At 48.7% G+C, this 12,170-nt stretch overlaps 2 protein-coding genes across 2 annotated transcripts in view; one reads left to right on the forward strand and one right to left on the reverse strand.

Annotated features, from left to right (window-relative positions):
- Positions 1–3,108, forward strand: part of dnah5l (dynein, axonemal, heavy chain 5 like) — a gene marked incomplete at both ends in the record, with an annotated part of 45,489 nt that extends 42,381 nt beyond the window's left edge. The window contains 7 exons of the mRNA XM_084453911.1: positions 126–281; positions 496–687; positions 928–1,122; positions 1,264–1,396; positions 1,746–1,954; positions 2,429–2,650; positions 2,890–3,108. Of these exons, the coding sequence (XP_084310037.1) occupies positions 126–281; positions 496–687; positions 928–1,122; positions 1,264–1,396; positions 1,746–1,954; positions 2,429–2,650; positions 2,890–3,108 (1,326 nt within the window). The remainder of the gene's footprint in view (positions 1–125; positions 282–495; positions 688–927; positions 1,123–1,263; positions 1,397–1,745; positions 1,955–2,428; positions 2,651–2,889) is intronic.
- A 1,623-nt stretch (positions 3,109–4,731) lies between these two features.
- Positions 4,732–9,619, reverse strand: cavin4b (caveolae associated protein 4b; the record flags this gene model as incomplete). The annotated part of the gene is made up of 2 exons (XM_084450542.1): positions 4,732–5,298; positions 9,269–9,619. 2 exons carry the CDS (start codon positions 9,617–9,619, stop codon positions 4,732–4,734), a joined length of 918 nt encoding a protein of 305 aa, XP_084306668.1.
- Positions 9,620–12,170: the final 2,551 nt, after the last annotated feature.

The raw sequence follows: 12,170 nt of genomic DNA on the forward strand, positions 1-12,170 counted from the left end.
AATTACTCTAATTCAAGCTGTCTGAACTAAGCTGAAGAACAGCAAAAGTGTCTCAACAACTGTTTTTTTCTCCACATTCTGGTTCTCTTCGTCACCTCACCCGTTTGCCTGCCTCTTCCTCTCAGGAGCGTCGTAAGTTCGGCCCACTGGGCTGGAACATCCCGTATGAGTTCAACCAGGCAGACTTCACCTCCAGCATGCAGTTCATCCAGAACCACCTGGACGAGCTGGACCCACGCCGGGGCGTCAACTGGACCTGCCTGCGCTACATGTTGGGAGAGGTCTGGAACACGCCACTCTTCACACATACTATACACTGGCACTGTACTTGTAGTTTGTGTGTGTGTGTGTGTGTGTGTGTGTGTGTGTGTGTGTGTGTGTGTGTGTGTGTGTGTGTGTGTGTGTGTGTGTGTGTGTGTGTGTGTGTGCGCGTGTGTGTAGTATGCCATTGTTGTGTAGATATATAATTTAGTGGACTGTTTTATTGAACTGAAGGTCCAGTACGGGGGGCGGGTCACAGACGACCTGGACAAGCGGCTGCTCAACACGTTCACACGCGTGTGGTTCAGTGAGAACACGTGTGGTGAGAAGTTCTTCTTCTATAAGGGGTACAATATCCCACGGGCCAAGAGTGTTCCGGAGTTCCTGCAGCATATCGAGGCGCTGCCGCTGGTCGACTCACCTGAGGTACCTCAGATTTACCTCAGACTTTCAGACGTCGGGACTAGCTCAAGTGCTCAGTTTTATTTGCGTACAGTATAGTACTTCAACCAGGTCTGGTTGGTAGCAATAATGGCCTGTGTAAGGCTTCTCTACTGCTCCAAGAGGATTATATGGCCTAATGGTGTGAGCAACCCGGGTTCAAGTCCCCTACCTACCCAGCGCTACGTTACTCCTCGCTGACCCGGGTGTCCTTGCCTCTGACAGGTCTTCGGGCTCCACCCCAACGCTGACATCACCTACCAGACCAACCTGGCCAATGAGACTCTCAGCACTATCATCAACATCCAACCAAAGGACAGCGGGGGCGGGGGCGGGGCCGGAGAAACCAGGGAAGCGACCGTTCAAAGGCTAGCTAATGAGATGCTGGAGAAGCTACCACCTGACTACATACCACATGAGGTACACTAGCAAATCTACGATCTGGGTTATAAGCTTATAAATGGCAACAACAGTCAACACCGTCATCGTCATCATCGTCATTATCTATCATCTTCATCATCATACCATAGATAATGAGGTGTCATATGCCTTGTGCTCCAGGTGAAAGGTCAACTCATGAAGATGGGTCACCTCCAGCCAATGAACATCTTCCTTAGGCAGGAACTCGACCGCATGCAGCGAATCATCAGCTCTGTACGGAGCACGCTCACTGACCTCAAACTGGCCATCGACGGTCAGTCTCTTGAAACAGTTTTCTACCCTCTCACACACATACACACGCACACACACATACACACACACGCTTCAACCAGGTTCACATACTGTACAACAGCTGATATTTTTAAGCGGTTCATGTAACATTATATTGTTTGGTGGCTGCCTACTTGGAATGCTGAAAGTTATGAAACGTATCAAATCTTAGAAATCTTATGGAAAGACTCATGACTCAAGCTAGTCTAAAGCTAGCTAGATACAGTAGGCTCTGCTCTTGCACGCCTTTACACACTTAAACTCACACACACACGCACAACCACACACATGCAAACACACACACAAACCTCCCCCCTTATGTCCCTCCCCAGGTACCATCATCATGTCGGAGGACCTGCGCGACGCCCTGGACAGCATGTACGACGCCCGTATCCCGAGGCTGTGGGGCAGGCTGAGTTGGGACTCGGCCACCCTGGGCTTCTGGTTCACAGAGCTGCTGGAGAGGAACCAGCAGTTTCACGCCTGGGTCAGCCAGGGTCGGCCGCACCAGTTCTGGCTCACCGGCTTCTTTAACCCTCAGGTACTGTCTGTAGGGAGATGACATAGGCCGTGTACACTGGTCTCGCATGGTGTCGGTCCAGTAGAAAAACAGTTTGTTTTTTTTACTAAAAAAATCAAGGGTTCACTGGTTTGCTTGCGATTTGAAATGCTCTCTCATATGTTTAAAACATTATGCATCATAACATACAGTATATGGTAGATACTCGCTCATTTGTGCGTGTATGTGTGTGTGTGTGTGTGTGTGTGTGTGTGTGCGTGCGTGTATGTGTGTGTGTGTGTGTGTGTGTGCGTGTGTGTTTGTGTGTGTGCGTGCATGTATGTGTGTGTGTGTGTGTGTGTGTGCGTGTGTGTGTGTGTGTGTGTGTGTGTGCATGTGTGTGTATGTGTGTGTGTGTATGTGTGTGTGTGTGTGTGTATGTATGTATGGCCGTGTGTGCGTGTGTGTGTGTGTGCGTGTGTGTTTATGTCCCCCGCTCTCTCCCTCTCTCTCCAGGGTTTCCTCACCGCCATGCGCCAGGAGACCACGCGTAGCAACCTGTCCAAGGGCTGGGCCTTGGATACGGTCGTCCTGCACAACGACGTCACCCGGATGATGAGGGAGGACGTCTCCGCCCCCCCGCCAGAGGATGTGGGCGGGGTCTATGTGTACGGCCTCTTCCTGGACGGAGCGGGCTGGGACAGGCGCAACGTCAAACTCACCGAGTCTCCGCCCAAGGTTGGTCACATGGGCTTTAATGTGGTCTATCATCCAGCTTATCCGGGGTCGGGTCGTGGTCTATCATTGCTCTCGCAAATTCTATCCTGGCCAAGGAGATCCATCATTTTCACCTGGCCTAACATGATGTGAGGATCATGTCATGAAATTAAATCACTGAATGGTTATTTAAGAAGGGCATGGTAGGAAACGCACTTGGTCAACACTGAGTCCCACTGCCCCCTCCCCCCTTCCACCAGGTGCTGTTCACCCCCCTACCTGTGGTCCACGTCTATGCCGTCAGCACGGCGGCGGTGGACAGTAAGAAGCAGCAGACGCTGAGCCTGTACCCCTGTCCCGTCTATAAGAAGCCCCGGCGGACTGACCTCACCTTCATCTTCTCCCTGCTGCTGCGCTCCCAGCAGACCCCTGACCACTGGACCCTGAGGGGGGCCGCCCTGCTCTGCGACTGCACATGAGAGACAGGGAGGGTGTGTGTGTGTGTGTGTGTGTGTGTGTGTGTGTGTGTGTGTGTGTGTGAGTGAATGTGTGCGTGTGTGGAGGGGGAGGGGCAGGGGGAGGGGAGTGTGTGTGCATGTGTGCGTGTGTGCGTGAGTGTGTGTATGTGTGTGTGTGTGTGTGTGTGTGTGTGTGTGTGTGTGTGTGTGTGTGTGTGTGTGTGCGCGTGCGCATATGTGTGTATGTGTGTGTGTTCAGTGTCAACATGTCTACTATCAATCACGGTCCTAGTAGATATTTTGGGAAGATCTTTTTAATCAACAATAAAGAAGTGTGTTCATGATAGAAACAATATCTACAGCTATGCATTGAACATGATTAACAGACAGTGAAACAGAGAAATATCATGCAGTACAGTGCAACCCTACCTATAACAACAGTAGAGATTTACAGTAACCAGACACGAAAGGTGACATCATAAAATACACTTTGCTCTCACTCTAATTTTGAATATAGTACCTATAATCATGCAGAATCACTCACACTCCTGAATCACTCATTTTAACACTAGAAAGCCTGTATGCGTCCTCTGGACTGAGAAAAATAAAGTTCTTACAAAGTCTCTCTCTACTGGCTCTTTGTACAGCAAATCAGTTTCATTTTATATCTTAAAATAATTCAATATTAACTTAACTTTTCAGCTGTCTGTCATTTTCTCTGTACTTCTTAGCTGAATAAATTCCTCAAAATAAATAAAATTCATGAAATTCAGTTGTTTCTTAACATTATTGATTTCTTCAAAATCAAGTCCTTCTCTGTTGCATGAAATGTTCCTTGTCAGTTTGTTCTGAGGATATAATGCCATGATCCGACCCTAGACAGTTAACCAGAACCCATATTCACCAGACCAAACCTCTCTTCACTCAAACAGACACCTTCCACAGCCAATCTCTCTCCACATGCAGATAGACAGTCACTGTAAATACTCTGAACGATGACAGAAAAGTTCAAGTCCCACACAGTCACTGAGATTCCTGTCAGTTTATTTGCTTTGAGTCCTAGTTGATGTAAACAATGAAAATCAACAAAAAATATATACTAGCTGGAGAATCTACATAACGAAAATGACTTTTCGATGTTACAGCAGTGCAGAGATAACTGAATTGAATAAACTAAACTGATTGGCTCTCTATCTGGCTCATTTCCTGTATACCATTTCCTGTTACTTAAAATCCCTTTCAAAATCCAAATCACTGTTCCAGGTCCCCAGTCGATCCCTAAGCCCCACCCCCTTAAGCACTTGTTTAGACTGTGGTGGAAGTGGAGCAGCGTAGCCTACACAAAATGGGGGCGATTCCAACCAACCGTTCGAAGGGTAAATAAGCACTTGATCACATCAGACCTGTTGGATTCCTCTAAGAGCTCTACGTGTGCGTAGGTGGCAGATCCAGACCTCCACAGCTCCCTAACTTTGGGTCGGGGAAAACAGAGGAGGGCTTAGGGGTTGATTAGAGACCATCCCTCGGCCTCTCGGTCTCTCTGGTCAGTCCTTCAGTCAGTAAAAGATGGCAGACCGTCGCCATATTGTTGTTTATCCGTTTTAAGGCAGACAGTTGCTCCGTTCCTATCTTGTACGTGTCTCTCTATGACAGCTGCTTCATGTCGTACATGGGTACCTCCGTCTCCGCCTCCTTGCCCTCGTCGGCGGGCTCCGTGGCCACCTCGGTGTAGGCCTTCTCAGGGCTAGCCTTGCGGCCCTTGGGCGGCGGTACGGGTGCGGCCCCCTCCGTGGCCCCCTCGGCCCCCTCCTGGCCCTCAGCCACCGTCCGCTCCTTCTTCAGCTTGGCGGGGACGCTCTTGGCGATGGACTCCTTCAGCCTCTCGCCCGACTGGCGGATCTTCTCACGGCGTTCGGAGCTGACGATGCGCTCGCCCATCCGGTGGACCTTGGTGCCCAGGTTGTCCCTGGTCTTGGACATGTTCTCGCGGGAGAACGTGGCCTTGAAGCTCTCGATGCGGCTGAGGCCTGACTTCTTCATGCGCATCGCCGCCGAGTCGGCCTCCTCCACGACCATGTACTCCTCGTCGGAGTCGGGCGGGAGCTCGAACTTGTCCGGCTCAATCTCGGCCGCCGCCGCTGCGCCGGATCCACCCGCTTCTTCTTTGATTTCCTTCAGTGGCGCTCCCGCGGCCGGTAACTCGCTGTCCCCCTAGAAGGAGAACAGAGAACATCATGAGACCCTCAGAAATACCACAGAACATGAAAGGGAAATCAAACACCGGTGGTGATCAGATCAGACACACATCAAATATAATTGAAGTAAAACCTGAACAAAACCCTGAGAAAATAATCCTATTATAATTCCTCTGTTTCCAAGCCACCCCATCGACAGGTGAGCTCCACCTGAAGATACGACGATATTGAGAAGCATTGACCAGCAGCCCAGACCACTGTAAGACCTATTACCCATACCTCAGTCTGACAGATTGGTTGGCTTGTTATTGTCTCACACGGTAGGTTACTTCATGAAGATCTACTAGTGTTGGGATGAGAATACCCACAGATAGAGACGTCTCCAGAAGACATAAATCATGCTGTGCTATGAATAGAGGTCAGTGGATATGGATACCTGCACCAAATATATCCCCTCCAGCCCCCGCCAGCATGTGGTCACCAGCTAGAGAGCCCTGTTCCTTCTCTTTTCATTATTTTTTTTATTTTACCCTTGCAGAGGTGTCATTGCTCTAGCAACATCAATGGTTTTCATTGTGAATGGTAGCCTGTGTGTACATATTCGAGTTAAATAGCTCTCTGGCATTATAAAAAACACACAGGGTCAGGTTTCGAACAGAATCATTTATTGCATTATCAAATGAAATTCACTTTTATTAAGCTGCAATTATACACTATTTCGCTACAGAAACTCCACAAATGGAAGTAAAAAAAGCTTTGCAATAGAAGTCCACTAAGTTCTTAACTCCGCAATTAGCACCATTACAGTTGATCAACTAATGAGACAACCGTTCAAATGTATTGTAAAATACTGGCTCGGCTTGCAACTACTGTAGTATTATGTTTAATCTACAGTGTGTCATTATGTGACCAAAGTGTCCCTGAGTGATCACAACTATTTTTTATAGTTTAAGATTATTGAACTGCTGGTGTAACATCAGCGTTGATTCTACATTGGTGTAATAGTCTTCATCGTGATTAATATATTAGAAGTGTACAGTCAGGTATAGACGTATGTAGTATGTCTCTCTCTTCTGTCTCCTGAGGGACTTGAACATGCTTCCATACGCTCTCCATGCTCCTTCAGCTCACTCGTCCTTTCAAGAGATGTTCACAAGAGAGAAGCCACGTCTTAACAAAGAAACCACATCTTAACATTACATCTTATCATTGAATAAACTAACTGATTACCCACCTAACAAAATATACCTCCCAAACTAGGTGCGACATCTAGAAGCTCAATATCTCAGTAATGACTTAAAACTTTGGACGGCAACAGGACATTATGTCCATCAAACCCATGTCACTGAATGCAAGTGTGGTTTGACACACAGTACAGTACTATTACTCATCTTTTCCCCAAGCGAACAAATGCAGCAACGCTAATTGGAGTGCACACTCCCGTAGTTCAGTTCACAGTCTGAGTCTATTTATACTCACGCACCTGTCTGGGAAGCTCTACATTAGGCTGCCCAAGGCTGAACATTTCATCCAGGCATAGCTTGGCTACTTTTGTAAAGCCAGCACGTCAGAAGCAAGCTGGAGCTGTAGGCTATCACTTTCTTTGAACAAGCTGTATCCACTTCCAGTCTAGGCAACATTATCAAATACTTGAACTAATACAAGTTTAAAAGGAGGTTAAGCACTTGTCCAATATGGAGGAAGATCTGGCATGCTAACCCCATGCTTAAGCCTTAATCCCCCCCCCCCCCCCCCCCCCCCACACACACACACACACACAACCCATTTTGACAGCCAGCAACTGAAGCTTTGTGAACCAGTTCCACTTTTCTGTGTTCTTTCATGACAATAATGACTCTCACCACACTCCCGACTCTTCAGCCATAGCTTGATAGGTCTAGGGAGCTCAGACAAGCTTGATCAGCCAGCTTCTGTAGCTAGCACTAGCAAGCTAGCTCGGTTGAGATGAGACCTATAGGCTAGCATATCACAGTCCTACATTACATGCATCATAGGCACTATATGACACTCTATGATACCCAATAGAAACTCTGACATTTCCAAACCTCTGACTGTATGATCAGACTTCCAAACCTCTGACTGTGTGATGATAAGACTGTAACTATCAGCTTTAATGTGTGACATGTAGACTTCACATGCAAAACCTCTAGGATAGGCCAAGTCCACCCACTCACTAATAGCAGAACAAGACTTTCTGTTACTGCGTCTTGATTAGTTCTTTCTTTCCTTCCATTGGGATCAGAGCTACACAGGGAGTTGGACCACTGCGTGACTCCATGCCAGTACTACATCGTTCTATGGTGGCCATTTTAACACCTTGGTCAACACTGACCATTGACAGTAGCCATTGCATCTTCCGACATTCAGACCAATTGGAACTCAAAGACACATGAATGGCATGGTTAAAAGGTGCTAACGGTCCAGCTTTCAAGGCATCCAAATTCCCTATAGACACTACCTACAGCATAGCCTACAGTGCACAGTAAAGTTGATTAGCTCACTCCCAGCCCCAGCTCCAGACATGCAGGGCCTATATTAGGAGATGAGGCCTCTGACACGGCAGGCTCTCAGAATAACTCTGAACCCTGTCAGCTCGGCTCAGCTGGCCTGCTCAACAGCCCACAACGCCATGCAAGGAAGAAGACGCGGCGGGTAGAGTTAGCTATGCGTAGAATTAGCATAGCATGCTAACATGCTGTACGAGCTCTCCATGATTAGACAGACTTGTCATTAAGTGCAATGTTTTAAACGTACAGTAGAGTATTGGAAAACTAATCAAGGTCCAAGTATGCGCAAGCAGGATTAGACCCCTTTCTACTTCCTTATGCAACTCCACATAACTAGGGTTACATAAGATGCCCAGAGCCCATGTTCTATGTGATGTGACATCATGTTCTAGGCCCCCATGTTGTAAAGGTAGAACCTGATATGTGTAAGGGAAGGGGGAGTAGCAGAAGAGTACAGTGTGCCAGCCACACCCTCCTACAGTACGTACAGCAGGAATGCCAGGGTTGGTACGTATGTCCCATTCATAGTTTAATTGACTCGACTGACTAATTGAATTCAAGCTGCATGAAAATAGCCCTGACAACTGCTTCCTTAGTAGGCTATGGCTCCCACTCCAGTTTCAAAAACTGTACACGGCAACTGATGAGAATAATATGTAGCTTGATATATTCCTCTCCTGGCTTGAAAGGAAATATCTGTCTCCATCTTCTCCAGCTCCAAGCCATGGCTTAAGCTAAATACTATTGTCATTGGCTACATGCCGCCTGGGTTAGAGTCCGCGGGACCTGTGTGCGACCGTTTATAGTGAGTTCTGCCTGTCAGGGCCGGCCAGGCCTGGAATAATCAGGTCACCAGAGGCCCCACAGCTGCCAGCAAGTGAAGGCCAAGTCCTACTGAAGCTCACACCACTCTGCAAGGCTATAATAAATACTCCATGCTCTGATGTAGTCTCCATGCTGATTCAATGTTGCTCTCATTAGGGGTTTGGGCTCAGGGATTTGAATTTAAAGAAGAATAAATCTTTAAAGAAGAATCAATAATTTTAAAGCAAAAAAAGGGGAACAAAAAGAATACAACAGCCTCCATATTGCAACCATCCTAAGAATGATTCCCCCAAAGTCTGCCATTCAATGATGAAGCAAATTAGTGTATACAGATGAAGATTAGTCAGGGCTGGACCAGGCCTTTCCAGACAACCACTTGGTTATTTTCAGGATCTAGGTAGTTCACCATTCTAAAACTGTTTTAGTCAATGGTAATGGTACTTTTCTTGGACCTGTGTGGTTTCTTACAGTACCAGAGGGTTTACCACCCCTAAACCTGTACTAGACAAGACAGGGATTGGTACAAGATACCTCCTGGACCTCTTTGGATCTTCTAAGTTCACTAACTCTCAACCGGTTCAAGTCAACAGGGGAATGACACAGTCTACTCCCCGGACACCTACGGTCTCTTACCTGGTAGATCACCACCCTGAACTTATTCTTGGCCAGCAGGTCGCCCTGGGTGGCCTCCACCTTCTTCACGCGGAGGTTCTGGTTCTCCACCCGCACCCTGACCTCCTTGATGTTGCAGCTGACCTTGCGCGTCTTCTCCAGCAGCTTGTCCACCGTGCCGGAGGTGGCGGCGTGGTCGGCGGTCAGCTTCGTCACGTCGGCCTGGATGCACTTCACGCTGTTCTCCAGCTCCAGCTGGCGCTCTTCCATGCGCGTCTGGCAGGCCTGGACGTTGTCGATGATTCCCGCCACGCGCTCCAGCAGCGCCAGGATGCTGCCGGGGTCCTCCGCCGAGCCTAGCTTGTCCGCCATGACGGTGTAGGGTTGTGGTGGTGGTGATGGTCCTAGTGAACTGGAGTCAGATCCACAATGGGAAATAAACTGGAGTAGAGAGATCCACTCAGGAGGTGTAGCTCAGCAGTAGAAGCCGGGGTAAGAGCCTCCAGCTGTAAGGTCGCTGGGTTAGAGAGGCTGTCTGGTGGGTTGGGTCAAAGGAGGAGGTGTAGGGAAGGGCTGAGCATTGGGGGCCACGCACCCCAGAGAAGAGCGGAGAGGAGGACAGCGGACAGCACCTGGACCGTACAGACTCACCCGGCAACTGGTGTCCCACCCTAGACCCCCACAGACCAACACACTGACACCACCTCCCTCTGGGAATGAGAGAGAAAGAGAGAGAGAAAGAGAGAGAGAGAGAGAGAGAAAGAGAGAGAGAGAGAGAGAGAGAGAGAGAGAGAGAGAGAGAGAGTGGCACCAGACTGGACATGCGTTATGCCCGAGCTATAAATACTCAGTGTAAAGTGACTCCTGTACATGTCTGGGAGATGCGTATGTTTGGAAGAGTGGAAACCCCCCTATCTATTCTTCTTTCATCTCTCCAATCAGATTCATTCCTTTCCCATCTCTCGTCTCAGTCTCAAAGCCCCTCAGTCTCAAAATGCATGATTTGTTCTTCCTACTGTACAACATCACCATATAGCTGCGTGTGTGTGTGTGTGTGTGTGTATGTGTGTGTGGGGGGTGGTGGTTTGTGGGTGGGTGATGATGATACACACTAGTTTAATTGTCCGGTCGCTTCTTCGTTTCCTGTTAATGGAGTGTGTGTGTGTGCTCTAGGTGTCTGGCCATTTCAAGGCACCCTCTTTCTCATCAGGAGCAGTTGGTTTCAACACTGCTAGGATTTCTGGAGGCGGACAGGCACCATACTTGCTAGTAGGATGGCTGTACACATGAGCTATAACGCGTTCAGTGTTTGTACTGTATGTAGCAGAGTGGACAAGTTCACATTGAAGGGAGAATGATGAAGGTTCTCTAGGGGCTGTAGATCTCTCACTTATCTGACATCAGGATTGTGACCTTGTGGTTCCCTGAGGGACAGCCAGCATGGGACCTAGGGATCACTGGCCTATACATTAGTCAACTACGGCCATATTCACTTACATTATTAGATCACAAGTGCCTTTGTCTGTCCCTAGAGACTGTAAATCATGTTTAACAGGTTATGTCATGTGTTTTGTGCCAACGCTACGTGAGATGCACATGATGATCTGATTCACGGAGTGCTACGCCACTCTGTGTAATAATGTATCACGGTGGTGAAGGCATTTCCAGGTTATCTCTGGTTCATAGCGTCACTTTGGGTGTGTTTGATTAGAGAACAGATGCAGGGAGGAGTAGCGTCGGAGCATCTCTGCTGTGCATATCTGTGGCGGAGTAAAAGCCTCTATTCTATCCCAGGCAGCATGTATCACAGTGCTCAAGGGAAACTCCCCACTCTGACCTTGCTCATCAGATGTCCCAATAATAACACTGACTGTAGTCTTATCTGTTCCTCATCCCACTCCTGGATCAACAACATCCAGCCAGCTCCAGCCAGTTACTAAGCACTTATCAAGCAATTATACTGGGGGAGGTTTGGGGGGGGGGGATGATGGAAGGAGGGTGGGAATAAACTCTAGGTCTCTCTTTCAAAATACCAAAAGGTCAGACCTCCGTCGCCGAGCAACCAGCGCAAGCTGATCCTTTCTTTCAGGGAGGGGGGAAGAGGGGGTGAGATGGGGTTCTGTCCAGGAAGGGGGGGTAGGAGGGGTGCAGAGAGAGAATGACAGGGAGGCAGGGTTGGGGGAGGGAGAGAGGCTCTAGAAATGGGGAGGGAGGTTGGGAGGAAGGAGAGATTACAGGGGTAGACGGGGGGAGTGAGGAGGGGTGAGGGGGTACTAGAATAGTTGTAGGAGGCGAGGGGAGGGGTAGAAGGAGGGGTAAGGGGGTACTAGAATAGTGGTAGGGGAAGGAAGGGCGAGGGGGCTATTGATGGAGCTAGGGTGTGTGTGTGTATGTGGCGGGGGAGTAGTCACTAGTCACAACCAGAGAGCGAGGGGGTCCAGCTCCTAAAACTACCACACCAGCTGTTGTGTATGAATATACCCCAGAGCCTGGGGAAGTTCTTTATTTATCCCTATAGCCTGGCCCTGGTCCTGCACAACCACTGCCTCCTTGCAGGCAGGTTTTATACGTCTGACCCAGCGCACCGCCTGGGCTGTAACTGCTATCCAAACCATTCCATAGGCTCTGAAGCATAAACCCCACCTGCTGTACCCCGTGCATCGGATGAGTTCAATCAAACAGACCTACAGAGGATGAACTTTCATCTAGGTGAAATGAACTCAGACCGCTCACTGGTAGTATGACTCCCTCACACTCTGACACTGACAAAGAAAGCAGACAGGACCCTTTCCAGCTCCATAAAGGGCTGTTTGAAACCCCAATGGTTCTTTGTGACCTGAAAAGAGTTTTATATGGAAACTGTTCTGCCAATGAGGGGCCTCACTGAACTCGAGTCTACATGTAGCAGACGTTTCTTAGACAT

This window comes from Borostomias antarcticus (assembly GCF_949987555.1).
Source record: "Borostomias antarcticus genome assembly, chromosome: 2".
NCBI classification, from domain to species: Eukaryota; Metazoa; Chordata; class Actinopteri; order Stomiiformes; family Stomiidae; genus Borostomias; species Borostomias antarcticus.